The 17,897-nt window shown below is 42.0% G+C and overlaps 1 protein-coding gene across 1 annotated transcript in view; it reads left to right on the top strand.

The window, feature by feature from the left end:
- LOC111968846 (rho guanine nucleotide exchange factor 10) overlaps positions 1–17,897 on the top strand; it is a 75,989-nt gene that overhangs the window by 5,831 nt on the left and 52,261 nt on the right. The window contains 2 exon segments of the mRNA XM_070445055.1: positions 11,028–11,141; positions 17,315–17,767. Of these exon segments, the coding sequence (XP_070301156.1) occupies positions 11,078–11,141; positions 17,315–17,767 (517 nt within the window). The 5' untranslated portion in view covers positions 11,028–11,077.

Below are 17,897 nucleotides of genomic sequence, written 5' to 3'. Positions count from 1 at the left end.
CTCAGGTCCCCACAAGGACAAAGGCTATTTTAGGGTTACGATAAGGGTTAGGGGTTAGGGAAATAGGATTTTGAATGGAAATCAATTTTAGGTAGGATAGTAATACTGTGTGCGGAGATGGGCCTAGAGGATTCTCTCTACTGGTGCCAATGTGCACTCCAGAGCAGGCTCTTGGTTTTGTTTGTGACTCTGTCATACAATTTCTGGAATGCCACTCCTCAATAAGGGCGTTTGAGATGTTTTTGGCTTAAAACAAGTGTCAAAAATCTGCTTGGTCACCTGGCTGGCTGCAGTCTTGGTTTAAAGTGTCCTAGATTGTGATTTTCATTAAGTAGTACTGTACTACTGTATGTATACATGATAATTCCTCACCCTTTGAGAACATGTTTATTATTACTATTGTGACTGGTGTTATTACCAATGCTGATTGTTGTGACTGCACTGGGAACAAAACGGCAGCATTATCTGCAGGCCCTAGATGACAGATTTCCTGTCTGTGCATAGCTGGCTACAGTGTTGCTGACATGTAATGACATGCTCGGCCAAGTCTCATCAGATGGTTCTCTTTTTTCACCCTCTGGTGTCTACAGACCAGTGGGGGCCACTGATTGTGTGAATACCCGGGGCGCGAGGTGGTTGGAGTTGTCGACAAAGCAGCACGACAGATATATGATACCAAGTTTTCAAACTACTGGTAGTTTCTTTGAGAATATGTATAAAGCAATCTGTGCACTTGAGCAACAGCATAAATACAACTCTCACTTTTGCATGTCAAAAACTGAATGACCACTGTTGCACATGCTGCTATTGTTTTGAACAAATTAGATTATCTATTTAGAATAAGCAGCCAGCTCATGAACGAATGAGTACACCAGGGAGAACGCAACAAGCATGCAGATGCAATAACTAAAAACACATTATCTGGAGATAGCAAGCTAACATAATGTCGCAAAGCATGATGAGTTTGATGAATTCATTTTGAATTAACTTGGCATGGGAGCAAACTGGCTAACAAGCTACCAGCTATCTGCTTATTAAAGGTAGATAACTGGTTCATTTAACCAAAACATCCAAACTATTTCTCAATGTTTCTCGAAATGATTGTAGTTGGCTAATTAATTTGATCATGCTAATTAATTTGATCACACCTGGTTTTATGCTGTTTTAGTCCACACAACATGTCACCCTGCCACCTACAGAAAAACCTGATGAACAACATGGGGGGGAAACAATAAGCCACCGTCCTACCAGGTCCACAATGAGAAGGTTCTAGTGAGTGTATTCCTCTATCCTTCGACTCTTCTTTGATTTTAAATCTTTGAAATCTTGAAATCTTTTAAATGTGTGTTTTTCCAAACACCCTGTGTGTTTGAATAAAATCAACTATATATAGGCTACTGAGCTTGTCTGATGCTTTAAGCACACTGTGGTTAAATAATTGAGACACACAAATGACTTGAGGGAGCAAGAGATCAAGATGGCCTAACCAGAAGAAAAAAACATGTTCCCAAACCACCTCCTCCCGCTGCTGCTGGCCCTCGCAGATTCTGTAATTCTGCTCCTGAAGTTGTTTCATTTCTTTTATAATAAAAAGTCTTTATCTCAAAATCATTGTCATCTAAATAAAAATTACACAGATCTAGAAGTACATTGCCAACTATGTAAAAATTGTCTACATGAAGCCAATAAATGACAACATTGCACCCTGCAGGTAGAAAATATCAAAATAAATCACATTAGCTACGCATGGCCTGTCTGCAAAGAACTTGAAACATTGTATCGACTATCAACTTGGTCCAGCCCAACACTTGTCCCAACAAACTTGAAACATTGTATAAAATATCCTGGACCCTCAGTTTCCCGTGCCCTGAGCTGAGCTCCAGAGAGACACAACTGTAGTCTATTTGTTCAAGAGACAGGAAGTAATCAGGTAGGCCTATTTTATGACTTTTCCACCAGATCAGAACATTACAGAGAGCTGGAATGATTTTTTATGTAGGCTACATTAAGGAACTATTTTAATTCTCAATGGATGTAAATATCGACTTATTTTACTTGCTGTTTGAGGTGAATAAAAAATTGCTTTGAGAAGCGCCACAGTTCATTAGTGGTGTTGAGTTAAGACGATTAGAAACACTATCAGATCCCCAAATGGGCACATTTATAAGCCTACATTTGCGCACAGGCCAGGTAGCCTATAGGCCTACTTCTATGCGGAATCAGGTGTGTGTACTTACTCAACATTGACAGGAGCGCTCCAAACAAAACTCGTAAATGAAAGGAAATGAACCCCAAACAATTCTCACAAGTGTAGCCTAGTTTGTGTGCTCTGCAAACAACGTGTTCCCTCCTACAATGACAACGGTAAGACTGTAGTGATACTATATTGAATGTATTAACAGAAATTATGGTAACCAAACAAACATTGTAGATTAGAAATAATGGGAAATAACAGTAAATGTACTACTGGTGATACTGGTGTGCCATCCTTGCAGCCTCCGCAATGGATTASTCCACTCAGACAGCCATCAATCAAGATGTACCATAACATTACATTTTTTTGTTGCAACTGCTTGACAAAAAATATATGTGTATACACTACCGTTCAAAAGTTTGGGGTCACTTAGAAATGTCCTTGTTTTTGAAAGAAAAGCACATTTTTTGTCCATTAAAATAACATCAAATTGATCAGAAATACAGTTTAGACATTGTTAATGTTGTAAATGAATATTGTAGCTGGAAACGGCTGATTTTTAATGGAATATCTACGTAGGCGTACAGAGGCCCATTATCAGCAACCATCACTCCTGTGTTCCAATGGCACGTTGTGTTAGCTAATCCAAGTTTATCATTTTAAAAGGCTAATTGATCATTAGAAAACCCTTTTGCAATTATGTTAGCACAGCTGAAAACTGTTGTTCTGATTTCAAGAAGCAATAAAACTGGCCTTCTTTAGACTAGTTGAGTATCTGGAGCATCAGCATTTGTGGGTTCGATTGGCCAAAATGGCCAGAAACAAAGTACTTTCTTCTGAAACTCGTCAGTCTATTTTTGTGAGAAATTGCCAAGAAACTCAAGATCTCTTACAACGCTGTGTACTACTCCCTTCACAGAACAGCRCAAACTGACTCTAACAAGAATAGAAAGAGGAGCGGGAGGCCCCGGTGCACAACTGAGCAAGAGGACAAGTACATTAGTGTCTAGTTTGAGAAACAGATGCYTCTCAAGTCCTCAACTGGCAGCTTCATTAAATAGTACCCGCAAAACATCAGTCTCAACGTCAACAGTGAAGAGGCGACTTCAGGATGCTGGCCTTCTAGGCAGAGTTCCTCTGTCCAGTGTCTATGTTATTTTGCCCGTCTTAGTCTTTTCTTTTTTATTGGCCAGTCTGAGATGTGGATTTTTCTTTGCAACTCTGCCTAGAAGGCCAGCATCCCGGAGTCGCCTCTTCAAGGCAAAGGGTGGCTACTTTGAAGAATCTCAAATCTCAAATATATTTACATTTGTTTAACACTTTTTTTGGTTACTATATGATTCCATATGTGTTATTTCAGAGTTTTGATGTCTTCACTATTATTCTACAATGTAGAAAATAGTATAAATAAAGAAAAAAACCTTGAATTAGTAGGTGTGTCCAAACTTTTGACTGGTACTGTATATATATGTATGTACAGTGGGGAGAACAAGTATTTGATACACTGCCGATTTTGCAGGTTTTCCTACTTACAAAGCATGTAGAGGTCTGTAATTTTTATCATAGGTACACTTCAACTGTGAGAGACGGAATCTAAAACAAAAATCCAGAAAATCACATTGTATGATTTTTAAGTAATTAATTTGCATTTTATTGCATGAAATAAGTATTTGATACATCAGAAAAGCAGAACTTAATATTTGGTACAGAAACCTTTGTTTGCAATTACAGAGATCATACGTTTCCTGTAGTTCTTGACCAGGTTTGTACACACTGCAGCAGGGATTTTGGCCCACTCCTCCATACAGACCTTCTCCAGATCCTTCAGGTTTCGGGGCTGTCCGTGGGCAATACGGACTTTCAGCTCCCCTCCAAAGATTTTCTATTGGGTTCAGGTCTGGAGACTGGCTAGGCCACTCCGGGACCTTGAGATGCTTCTTACGGAGCCACTCCTTAGTTGCCCTGGCTGTGTGTTTCGGGTCGTTGTCATGCTGGAAGACCCAGCCATGACCCATCTTCAATGCTCTTACTTAGGGAAGGAGGTTGTTGGCCAAGATCTCGCGATACATGGCCCCATCCATCCTCCCCTCAATACGGTGCAGTCGTCCTGTCCTCTTTGCAGAAAGCATCCCCAAAGAATGATGTTTCCACTCCATGTCACGGTTGGGATGGTGTTCTTGGGGTTGTACTCATCCTTCTTCTTCCTCCAAACACGGCGAGTGGAGTTTAGACCAAAAAACTCCATTTTTGTCTCATCAGACCACATGACCTTCTCCCATTCCTCCTCTGGATAATCCAGATGGTCATTGGCAAACTTCAGACGGTCCTGGACATGCGCTGGCTTGAGCAGAGGGACCTTGCGTGCACTGCAGGATTTTAATCCATGACGGCGTAGTGTGTTACTATTGGTTTTCTTTGAGACTGTGGTCCCAGCTCTCTTCAGGTCATTGACCAGGTCCTTGCCGTGTAGTTCTGGGCTGATCCCTCACCTTCCTCATGATCATTGATGCCCCACGAGGTGAGATCTTGCATGGAGCCCCAGACCGAGGGTGATTGACCGTCATCTTGAACTTCTTCCATTTTCTAATAATTGCGCAACAGTTGTTGCCTTCTCACCAAGCTGCTTGCCTATTGTCCTGTAGCCCATCCCAGCCTTGTGCAGGTCTACAATTTGATCCCTGATGTCCTTACACAGCTCTCTGGTCTTGGCCATTGTGGAGAGGTTGGAGTCTGTTTGATTGAGTGTGTGGACAGGTGTCTTTTTAATACAGGTAACGAGTTCAAACAGGTGCAGTTAATACAGGTAATGAGTGGAGAACAGGAGGGCTTCTTAAAGAAAAACGAACAGGTCTGTGAGAGCCGGAATTCTTACTTGGTTGGTAGGTGATCAAATACTTATGTCATGCAATAAAATGCAAATTAATTACTTAAAAATCATACAATGTGATTTTCTGGATTTTTGTTTTAGATTCCGTCTCTCACAGTTGAAGTGTACCTATGATAAAAATTACAGACCTCTATATGCTTTGTAAGTARGAAAACCTGCAAAATCGGCAGTGTATCAAATACTTGTTCTCCCCACTGTATGTTAAAATACATACATATTTGTAAAATTTTTTACTATTGTACTATTTTCTTTGACCAATCACAAGTGGTGTGCCGCCCCTAACGCCCTAATGGGTGGGCCGTCGCTAACTGTTGTCTCAGCTGCCTGCCTACCTGCCATCTAGACCTTCTTTAAAGGAATGTTTGGAGGCCTCCAATAGGCATGAGTACTAAGCCTAAGGTGCTGACAGGCAGATAGACAGTGAGTGGTTGTATGTATATGAGAGGACCCCCCCCCCCCCAGGGAATAATAGAGGCCAGGCAGGATGTCATTTGGCCGAGGTGCGCCTCGTTTCCGCCCAGCAAATAAAAGAGCTGGGAAGAGTAATTTTAGGAGTCAACAGGAGGTAAATGGAGGAATCTCCAGACTTTTTAAAAAGCTGTAATGTCATTACGAGGAAGTCTGACCTCAGTTTAAGGATTTCTGTAAAAATGAGACAATAGGTTTAATTTAAACATCACGTTAATCAAATAGAAGAAGACATGGGCCATCAGAAGAACCATGTTAAAGGTATTTATTTGGGAGATGTTTAATGCCAGGAAGGGATGTCTTTCTCTTTCCTCTTGAGGAAGCCCAGAGGATGAGAGCACACCTGATTGCTGCGTTTCCTCTTCACCCCCTCCCTCCCCACATCTCTCCCTCCCTTCCTTCCTCAGTCACAGCTCGTACAGTACTCCTGAGGATAGCAATGATGAATCATTTTATCAGCTAAGTTAAGGGTGTAACCCATTCTTTTAGGATTTTTATACATGTCAAGATCTGTCCAGTTAGTCACATCTAGCTCTTAACTTAGGCCAGTTATATTTTGTCTCCAGGACAAAGATATTCTACCTGACTGTACTCTCCGACATACAGTACAGAAAAAATGCTGGTCTTGTGTTCACATCCACTGTACTGCCCTGACCCTGTGCTGCTCTGTACTCTGGGTGGAGACAAAAAACAGAGGAGCTCACATTATTCATAGACAAAACAAGCTTTGAGTCGCTTGTAAATGGTTTATCTTTGGAATGGAGCAGTGGAATGGAGCAGTCTTATTCACAGATGATTGTACTGTATTGTAAGCTTGTCTTATTATGGTGTGAATTGAATTGGAGAGCAGCATGTCTGTTACAGTATGGAACTCACTAGAACTCTACAACAAGAGGCCTCTTATTTAATGGAATGACATTACTGATATATCATCCACCCTTGAGGGGAGTGTGACAGCCTAATTGTATTTGATGGAAGTAGGCTAATGCAGGACTTGTTGACCCACAGAACTTGAAGCTTCTTTTGTTTGATCTTCCATGTGTCCATCTGTTTGTCTGACAGTGGAAGAATACACTGTCTCTCTGGTCTCATGTCTGTGCAGGTCTGTGTGTATCCTGCCTTAGCAAGCATGAGCCTGCTGTTGTTAACCCCACCCTCACTTTGACCCCTGACCTCATATGCCACTGCAAACCTGTCACTCTACCCAGTACCTCTCAGCCAATAATATGCCTTTTACAGGCTAAAAAGTATTGCTCTGTAACGTGTACATGTGAACAGTACTGTACATGCAGAAGTTTATTAGAAAATAATGTTACGCTACCCTAGAATACGCAAACTATATTTCATTAAATTCTACTGAACATCAGATAACAGCTGTTTACAATAAAACATTTGAGCTGTTATTGTCATTGAGTCATTTCTAGCTCTCATCAACAAAACAGAATCTAACTGACCACTGGATTATTTGTAAACTAAATGGTTCGAGTGGCGCAGTGGTCAGACGTCACTACAGACACCCTGGTTCAATTCCAGGCTGTATCACATCTCAATGACTCAAGCCCAGTTCAGCTAATCCCTACCATTGTGACACAGAGTTGTCATAATGCTCCAGCAATTGTACATTACACCAGGGCTGTCAGTAGACACAATATAAGTAACCTAATTGATGTCCCTCTAACTGCCCTGAATGCCTCTACTGATCCTACAGCTATTGTATGCAGTAATCATGTGCCTATGAACCAGATTTATACTGTTAGCACTAAGCTGGTGTGCCCTAGGAGGAAGTCCACTGTGAGCAGCTCACCCTGCACTAACATAAAGAACATGAGCACATATACTGCTGCTAAGCTTCATAGTAAAGCAATGAAAGCAAGTAAAAGCATCCCAGAAGAAAAGTGCTCAAAAGAGCCCACGTTAATACAGTTAAAGTCGTAAGTCTACATACACTTAGGTTGGAGTCATTAAAACTCGTTTTTCAACCACTCCACGAATTTCTTGTTAACAAACTATAGTTTTGGCGGTTGACAGACAGATTATTTAACTTATAATTCACTGTCTCACAATTCCAGTGGGTCAGAAGTTTACATACACTAAGTTGACTGTGCCTTTTAACAGCTTGGAAAATTTCAGAAAATGATGTCATGGCTTTAGAAGCTTCTGATAGGCTAATTGACAACATTTGAGTCAATTGGAGGTGTACCTGTGGATGTATTTCAAGGCCGACCTTCAAACTCAGTGCCTCTTTGCTTAACATCATGGGAAAATCAAAAGAAATCAGCCAAGACCTCAGAAAAAAAAATTGTAGAGCCTCATCAAGTCTGGTTCATCCTTGGGAGCAATTTCCAAACGCCTGAAGGTACCACGTTCATCTGTACAAACAATAGTACGCAAGTATAAACCCCATGGGACCACGCAGCCGTCATACCGCTCAGGAAGGAGACGTGTTCTGTCTCCTAGAGATGAACATACCTTGGTGCGTAAAAGTGCAAATCAATCCCAGAACAATAGCAAAGTACCTTGTGAAGATGCTGGAGGAAACAGGTACAAAAGTATCTATATCCACAGTAAAACGAGTCCTATATCGACATAACCTGAAAGGCCGCTCAGCAAGGAAGAAGCCACTGCTCCAAAACCATCATAAAAAAGCCAGACTACGGTTTGCAACTGCACATGGGGACAAAGATCGTACTTTTTGGAGAAATGTTCTCTGGTCTGATGAACCAAAAATAGAACTGTTTGGCCATAATGACCATCGTCATGTTTGGAGGAGAAAGGGGGAGGCTTGCAAGCCGAAGCACACCATGCCAACCGTGAAGCATCATGTTGTGGGGATGCTTTGCTGCAGGAGGGACTGGTGCACTTCACAAAATAGATGGCATCATGAGGCAGGGGAAATTATGTGGATATATTAACTTCTTATGGCTGGGGGCAGTATTGAGTACCTTGGATGAATAAGGTGCCCAGAGTAAACTGCCTGCTACTCAGGCCCAGAAGCTAAGATATGTATATTATTAGTATATGTATATTATTACACGTAAACAATTCAAACAAAAAACAACGACATAGACTGACAGGTTAATTGTCAGTTATCGATCAATAATGACAAACATACTGGCATTGACTCTATAGCGGACTCTTTACCCACTCCTATCTGTCATATCTTAAATCTGAGCCTAGAGGAAAGTCTTTGTCCTCATGCCTGGAGGGAAGCCAGACTTTCAGCATGCTTATAGAGACGGGCACTCAACATGTACTGCACTGACACAACTGATGATTGGTTGAAAGAAGAATATAAGAATATTGTGGGCGCTTCTCTTCGGTGTACCGCAGGGTAGCTCTCTAAGCCCTCCTATTTTTACCTATGACCTGGCATTAAACAAAGCATGTGTGTCCATGAATACTGATGATTCAACCATATACGCATTAACAACCACAGTTAATGAAGTCACTGAAACCCCTAGCAAAGAGTTGTATTCTGTTTAGGAATGGGTGGGCAGTAATAAACTGGTCCTGAACATCTCTAAAACTAAGAGCATTGTATTTGGTATAATCATTCTGTAAGTTCTAGACCTCAGCTGAATCTGGTGATGAATGGTGTGGCTGTTGACAAGTTGAGGAGACTAAGTTACTTAGTGTGACAATAGATTGTTAACTGTCATGGTCAAAACATAGATTCAATGGTTGAAATGATGGGGAGAGGTTGGTCCTTAATTAAGAGATGCTCTGCCTTTTTGACACCACACTCCAAAAAGCAAGCCCTGCAGGTGCTAGTTTAGTCTTATCTTGATTATTGTCCATTCGTGTGGTTGAGTGCTGCAAGGAAAGGCCTAGTTAAGCTGCAGCTGGTCCAGAACAGAGCTGCACGCCTTGCTCTTCATTGTAATCAGAGGGCTAATATAAATACTATGCATGCCAGTCTCTCTTGGCTAAGAGTTCAGGAGAGACTGACTGCATCACTTCTTCTTTTTTATAAGAAACATGAATGTGTTGAAAATTCCAAATTGTTTGCATAGTCAACTTACACACAGCTCTGACACACACACTTATCCCACCAGACATGCCACCAGGGGTCTTTTCACAGTCCCCAAATCTAGAACAAATTCAAGAAAGTGTACAGTATTATATAGAGCTATTATTGGATGGAACTCCCTTCCATCTCATATTGCTCAAGTGAACAGCAAACCTGGTTTCAAAAAACAAATAAAGCAACACCTCACGGTACAACGCCTTTCCTCTATTTTACCTAAATTGTTTATGTGTATGTATTGATATATAGGCTACGTGTGCCATTTTTAAATTTATGTAGTTCTGTTCTTGTCAATTTAATGTTCTGTATTAGGTAATGTTTCATGTTCTGTGTGGACCCCAGAAAGAGTAGCTGCTGCTTTCGCAACAGCTAATAGGGATCCTAATAAAATACCAAAATACCATGGTGTGAACCTGTCAGCTCCACCATGTTTACACACATGGGGTCACTGACCCTAACAATATGTGTTCCCCTAGGGAGCCCCACGCTTCCCTCAGTGGATACAATAACCCTGCTCTGACACACACACACACACACAAATACACCACATTAACTGTCTGTTTGTGGGGTGAGAGGACATTTTTTTTGTATCTTGATGTTGTTTTTGTTTGTCTTTATTAGTTGTGGTTCAGATGTCTGGCGCTCAAACAAAAGAGTCAGGAACACAATGCTCCACTTCTCCACTCCCCTGCTGGCTTGACTTGACTGAGATTGAGTAACTTGGAATAAAGAGCATGTGGTTGGCAATGGTTGCTTGGTTTTCCATTGGTGGGGTGTGATGCATTGGGAAATACCACTTTATGCTAACTAATCTAAAAAGACTATTATATGCCATCTTTTGGCATCCTTCCATGTATTAGTACTTATGCTCATACTCACTTATACTAGTGATGGGGGCAAAAATCAATGCATTTACTTTATTATTATTATTATTATCATCTTTGGGACAATATTATATCGATATATGATGGATTTGTAGCGTTAGCTAGCGCTAGTTAGCTCTACCGGCGCTAAAAGTTTGGTATTTTTCATCCTATAGCTTGTTCTCTTTAAATAATGAGCCAACATGTTTTCAGCACTTTTATTTCCATGGCTGATCAAAAACAAATTCTTTCTCTTGTTTCTCTGCAGCAGACATATAGTGAGTAATATGTTTCTATGTACATATAGAATTATGATAATCATGAGAATCGCAATACATATCATATCATCACCTAAGTATCGTGATATTATCGGATCGTGAGGTCCCTGGCAATTTTAAACCCTAACTTATACCATGTGACCGTACCAGGCAAAACTCTAGTTAGGCTAAAACTTTGCCATGTAGCCCGGAAAAACTCGGGACCTGGTGATGCTTGGGAACATTCTTCTATGCTTGGCTAATTGAATAAGGGTACAGTGAATCACAGCGTGCCACCTCTGACATTCCTCCATGTGTGTTTTTCCTCCAGGGCCATGTGTGATTGAAGAGGRCCACCACCACGCTGCTGAGGGAACCTGTATGCCCAGAGAAACAGCAACCAGTATGGACATCGTGGAAGACTTCCCTCCCCCGCCTCCTGAAAGTAAGTAATGCCAACATCCTCCTCTCCTCCCCTCTCTCTCTCTGACTCAATCTCTCCCAGCACTTGTAAATCCCCCCGTAGCCAATGAGAACACATGCTGCTGCTCAGGCCTGTCGACAGCTCTGGTTATGGTTTTCTATGCTGAGATGAGTGTGAGGCGCTACTTGGTGATGTCATTATGTCATGTCCGTTGGTGGATTTAGCTTGTCGTCCTGAGATGTTATCAGACAGTAGTGACAGTCTCTACTTGTCCCTTTGTTACTCCTAGTGCAGTTTGTGTGTTCTTGTTAATGTTTTTGAGTAGTCAGTTAATGTTGCTCAAACGAACAGGTCTTAAAGGCTGTTTTGGCTGATGAGGATGGGGATCTATATATCATATTTCCGTTAGCCCTGTTGATGGTAACAGGTTTGAGAGGTCTGTTTCGGCTGACACATTGATGGTCAGTCTAGCTCCCTGAGGGCCTTTTCATGATGGGCAGACCGTGTAAACACATTCCTCTCTGGAGCTCGTGGGCCGTGGAACGAAGGAGTGAGGAGAAGGAGGAGGAGAAATGTGCCACAATTGCGAAGGACAGACAATGTGCCTCAGTATCCGAGCCCTGGCTGAATACTGCAGCATCAGGCACGCGCACACACACACACGCACCACAGGGAATGGAGCAGGCCAGAGAAATGCCTCCTCTCCAGCTGCGCAGCCACTTGCCTTGTTGCCRTGGCGATGCTGGAGCACGTTGTAAGCCAGTGACTCATTGAGCGGAGCAGTGTGGCAGAGAGGAGGCACGGGAACAGAATCCATATTGTGGTTATTAATTGACAATTGGGTGTTGGGGACAGGCCTAGTTTTCTTTCTCTCTCCCTCTCTCTCTCTCTGTGGTGTTGTGTGTGTGTGTGTGTGTGTGGTGTGTGTGTGTGTGTGTGGTGTGTGTGTGTGTGTGTGTGGTGTGTGTGTGTGTGTGTGTGTGTGTGTGTGTGTGTGTGTGTGTGTGGTGTGTGTGTGTGTGTGTGTGTGTCTCTCTCTGTGTGGTTATTAATCGACAATGGGTGTTGGGGACAGGCCTAGTTTTCTCTCTCTCTCTCTCTCTCTCTCTCTCTCTCTGTGTGTGTGTGTGTCTCTGTGTGTGTGTGTGTGTGTGTCTGTGTGTGTGTGTGTCTCTCTCTCTCTGTGTGTGTGTGTGTGTTTGTGTCTCTCTGTGTGTGTCTCTCTTGTGTGTGTGTGTCTCTCTCTGTGTGTGTGTGTGTGTGTTTGTGTCTCTCTGTGTGTGTCTCTCTGTGTGTGTGTGTGTGTGTGTGTGTGTGTGTGTGTGTGTCTCTCTCTCTCTCTGTGTGTGTGTGTGTGTGTGTCTCTGTGTGTGCTGGCTAGAGAGAGAGTATTGAGCAGACTGCAGGCACACACATTCTCACAGCGCCAACTATCCATGGCTTCATCATTTACACTTGATCGTGACCAAATTATTGAATGGGCAATTTGAACGAATAATCTGTTCAAGCTTTTATACGATCCCTGTTCCATCACACCCCGCTCTGCTTTACTTGGCCCAGCCTGTGCGTCAGAGAGTAGACACGCACAAGAATGAATATGCATCCCATGTCTCAGCAGTGAAACATCCCTCCAGGCAGCGGCTAGCTGTGCCTTGTCTTTCTATCTGGTCCAACACAGCTATTCATTATCACAGATGGGAACAGCAGATATCACCTCTTTCCAGGTTTTCTCTCCTAATGTTCTGCTCTAGCGCCTTCAAAGTTTTGTTTCAGGGTGTACATAGAGGTCAGAGGTCACAGTTAGACCCCATAGCATAGTCACAGACCATTGTCATAACTTCAGACTGAGGGTTAGAACACTTCCTGTCAACCCCTTAGGGAGTCATGATGGGGATTTAGACTAAAGGGCTCATAGTGCTGTAGAGCTTCAAGTCCTTTTGTGTCTCTGAGTGATTGATCTGTGTATCGGAACTGGGGATAAGGACTTTTTTAAGCCTGAGGGGTTAGTAACTTATGAGTAATGTGGTTGATGGTTAGTGAGCCTAACTTGTAGCCTTACTTACCGTTGTGTATTTATGTTAGACAGTGTTGTTTCTAGTAACGGTTGTCTAAATGTCAGCTTAGAGTTTACTCAGTCAAACAGGAAGTATTTAGCCAGCACAGGAAATTGATAGGGTTCTAAATGAAAAAGGTGTAGGTCTATACTGAGAAATCTTAGTATGAAATCTTCTCATATAGATGAGAAGATTGAATTTTTACCGCTGGTTTGGTCATTCAGGAAATTGTGCCAGAACTTGGGAGAGAAAAGGAAATTTTACTCAGTTTCTTAGCAGGAAGAGTCAGAATATGAGAGTTTACCTTAGTTAACCTAGTCGTGGGGAAACCTGAATCCTGATAGGACAGTAGTGTTTGTACTGGAACTGAGTCGCGTGGGAAATCTGTGGTATGTTAGGAGCAGAGGTGTGCCAGTTTCTGTTAGAAACGTCCACCCGGGCCAGGGAGATAAAGGAGCAGTCTCAGATGGGGTTGTGACCTCTTAAACTGAAGCTCCCACCTCCCATAGGGAAACTGTGTAATAAGAATCTGGATCCAATAGCAAGTCCATGTACTCGGACTCCTGTAGAGAGAAGTGGATGTTTGAATGGGCTGAATACAGAGCATTCCTTTCATCTATACCACCGATGACTTTTCACTGTGTCACCTTCTGTGAACCCTTTGCCAGCATTCAGCAGGGATTCTAATGTCATGGCTTTTTATCTCTCTTTAGGCTACAGACTTTCCTCTCCTCTTTACACCCCTTTCCCTACTTCACCTCCTTTATTCAGTATGTCAGAAAGTACCAGAGATGTGCTCGCACAATGCCTGTCGAGATTTGATTTGACAGGTTTTTTTCTACGCCTTACACAATGGTGTCAGTCGGTGTCCTCAATCTGTCACACGTACAGCTGAATAAACCCCCTGTTACTAAACCAACACACAACCCTCCCAAAGGAACCTCATATAGCAGTGAAAAGAACAATAACCTGGAGAGCAAGACCAGGTTTCCTCTAACCCACCACCATGTCACTTTAAGATGAGTCCTCTGAATTAGGTCTATGGTGACATTTACATTCCATATGCATCCTCAGCACAGTTTAGGTCAGAGAGAGAAAGTGGCTTTCTTTCTTCATCTCTATTCCTTCATCAACATTGATCTGAAAGGAGATAAGGAAGGAAAGCCAGTTTAGACTATTGAAATGCAGCCCAGGATTCATAGGAAAGTGGTTTTCCTGGTCATTGGGGGTGTGACAACACTGTTTGCTGAATTGCATCGTGTGGATGATGTTAAAAATATTTGTTGGTCTGATGTGATTAATAAGGAGCATCCAGATGCTGCATTTCAATTATTGATAAACATGCACCTAATAAGAAACGGACTGTTAGAACTGTTCAGGCCCCATGGATTGATAAGGAATTGAAAAACTGTATGGTTGAAAGAGATGGGGGGGSAAAAGGAGTGGCAAATAAATCTGGCTGCACATCTGACTGGCTGACTTACTACAAGATGAGAAATGATGTGACTAAACTCAACAAAAATAAGAAGAAACAGTGTTATGAAGCCAGTACTTTAAATGAAATTATGGGCAGAAAGACAAATTCAACTCCATCTTTCATCGAATCAGATGGCTTATTCATCACAAAACCATTTGATATTGCCAATTATTTTAATGATTACTTTCATTGGCAAGTGGGCAAATCTACAGTGGTTGCTCCACTAAAAGTTGTGCGATTATGCTGCGGGACTAAGTAGTAATTTGTGGTTTAGTACGGTACCCTGCGTCACCACTTCATTGCTCCAGACCACCACAAGGGGGAGTTTAGAGCACTGATTATGCTTTTGGGTCCCAAGGTGCTACTGTGTCTCTAACTGACAATGAATGGGCAACATAAACCTAAATAGAAACGGATAGTTGTGCACAACTTCAGTATTACTCACTAAAACTGTTGTTACACTAAGGTTTTTATAATTTTATTTTGTTAGGATTATTTTGCTCTTAATGTAGTACTGTAGGCCACTCCCRACCGGTCACGTTATACAGCGTCTTAGTGGCGCAACGGTCTAAGATACTGCATAGCAGTGCAAGCTGTGTTTCTACAGATGCTGGTTCAATGCCTTGACTGGGAGACCCATGAGATAACTGTAGTTTTTAGAGGGTTTCTCTCCCTCTAAAAATAGAAATAAATCATTCTAAATAACAAACTGGCTTTATATACAAATTAGTAACAATGTCTCACCCCATGTTCAAGAATGGCCTTTTTCTTGCTCATTTTACATTATTTGAAAAGTAAATCATTTCCAAAATATATATTTTTTTTAAACAAAGCGATTATTACTATTATTAGTATTATTCATTTAGAATTTTATAAAAGCCCGTTGGATATTCTCACAGATATATTATTAACCCTGTTATTAGCAGGACAATATATATTGGTCATTGCTCCCAAGTGGCACACAATGGGATTGCCTTGCAGTTCTTCAGCTGTATACACTGAAAGCGCGCAAGATTCAAGGCACGAGGGCAGGGGGCAACAATGTAACTAATAATGGCATCTTTATGTTTTCGTTAATAAAATAATGATAAAAATACTCTTTTCAAAATGCCGATTTGTTTATTTAGTTACGTCATATTTTTTGATATACTGTAGGCCGACCGAGGTGACTTTAGTCTCAATAGTGTTGAGTAATGTGCTGTTAAAAGTGGTGTAGGTCTTATTTATTTAAAAAGCATATTGAAGTTAGAAGCAATAGGATTTGAAACAATAGCCTACAACTATTTTAGCACCGTTTGGCGCTGCTCTGAAACAAGCATGGGGACCGGTCTTGATAAATCAATKAGATTTTTATTTTCACTGAATCTCCGTTTGGGTATTGGTTGGACTACAATTATACATTCAGGGTGTAGAAATGTTATGCTGTTAGTCTAATCTTTATTTAACTAGGCAAGTCAGTTAAGAACAAATTCTTATTTAAATTCTTTGCCAAGAGAGACTGGCATGCATAGTATTTAGTTTAGCCCTCTGATTACAATGAAGAGCAATATGTGCAGCTCTGTTCTGGGCCAGCTGCAGCTTAACTAGGTCTTTCTTTGCAGCACAACCATATGACTGGACAATAATCAAGACAAGATAAAACTAGAGCCTGCAGGACTTGCTTTGTGGAGTCAAAAAAGCAGAGCATTTCTTTATTACAGCCAGACCTCTCCCTCTCTGTATAACCACTGAATGTATATGTTTTGACCCTGACAGTTTACATTCTAAGGTAAAACCAAGTAATTTAGACTCCTCAACTTGTGTATCAGCCACACCATTCATTACCAGATTCAGTTGAGGTCTAGAACATAGGGAATGATTTATACCAAATACAATGCTCTTAGTTTTAGAGATGTTCAGGACCAGTTTATTACTGGCCACCCATTCCAAACAGACTGCAACTCTTTGCTAAGGATTTCAGTGACTTCATTAGCTGTGGTTGCTGATTCGTATATGGTTGATGCCAGTGGCAGGTCATTGGTAATAATAGAAAAGAGTAGAGGGCCTAGAGAGCTGCCCTGTGGTACACCACACTTTACATGTTTGACATTAGAGGAGATTCCATTAACGAAAACCCTCTGAGTTCTATTAGATAGATAGCTCTGGATCCATGATATGTCAAAGGTTGAAAAGCCATAACACATACGTTTTCTCAACAATAGGTGATGGTCAATAATATCAAAGGCTGCAATGAAATCTAACAGAACAGCTCCCACAATCTTCTTATTATCAATTTCTTTCAACCAATGTCTATTCATAACCCCACAGTGGGTGATGGGTCAAGTTGGGACCCTCTACCAAGTTAAATATGAATGCAGACCCACCCTTTTGCTAATCATATTTAACTTGGTAGAGGGTCCCAACTTGACCCACCACCCACTGTGTGGCTATGAATAGACATTGGTGGGGTCAGGCGTTGGTAACCTCACATTTTTGGAGTGAAGGGAAAAGGCACTACCGTGTGAAGAACTACATTTGAGCTTTTGCTGATCTTTGAGCATAATGATTAAACTTAAATTATTCTACTTGCATATGTCTCATGTTCTCTCGCTCTATCTAAAGCCATACATAGGTAAGCTGTATGTATCTGACTCCAACTCTCTCTCTCTCCTCTCTGTGATTAGTGTTGGCGGACGAGGTGCCCTATGCCGATGAAGAAGAGGGGGAGCAGTTTGAGTTCGACGACAGTGGGGATGAGTTCCCTGAGGCAGACCGGTCACCCCATGCCCCTCCAGCCCCAGACTACGGGGGCAAGGCCCAGATCAATGGTGTGGCCCCTCACCCACAGCAGGAAGGACCAGACCCCCGGCCCTCCAACACGGAGCCCACAGCAGCAGCAGCGGACACAGACACAGTGGCAGCTGAACCACCAGTTCCAGTAGCCATGGCTACAACAGACACAGTGGTATCAGCACCGGAAGCTCCGGTAGCCAATGCTACAACAGAAACAACAGCTCCAGTGGCAGCAGCAGAAGGGGACAATACTTCATCTGTCCCAGCTGATGCAGACAGTGACTTACCCCCTCCTCCACCTCCAGAGGACTCCACTCCTGTAGGAACAGACTCTGTTAACACAAGTTAGTGAAAACAACTGTTCAGTCTTCCTCTTTAGCACCTGGATGTCTGAGAATAGATCCTCTGTCTCGCTGTAGCCTAAACATACACAAATAATATACCACCACAACCATATCATTGTTCCACACTGAT

The sequence above is a fragment of the Salvelinus sp. IW2-2015 genome, linkage group LG9 (assembly GCF_002910315.2).
Source record: "Salvelinus sp. IW2-2015 linkage group LG9, ASM291031v2, whole genome shotgun sequence".
NCBI lineage: Eukaryota > Metazoa > Chordata > Actinopteri > Salmoniformes > Salmonidae > Salvelinus > Salvelinus sp. IW2-2015.
Note: the sequence above shows the minus strand (reverse complement) of the source record. Positions and strands in the feature narration are given on the sequence as shown.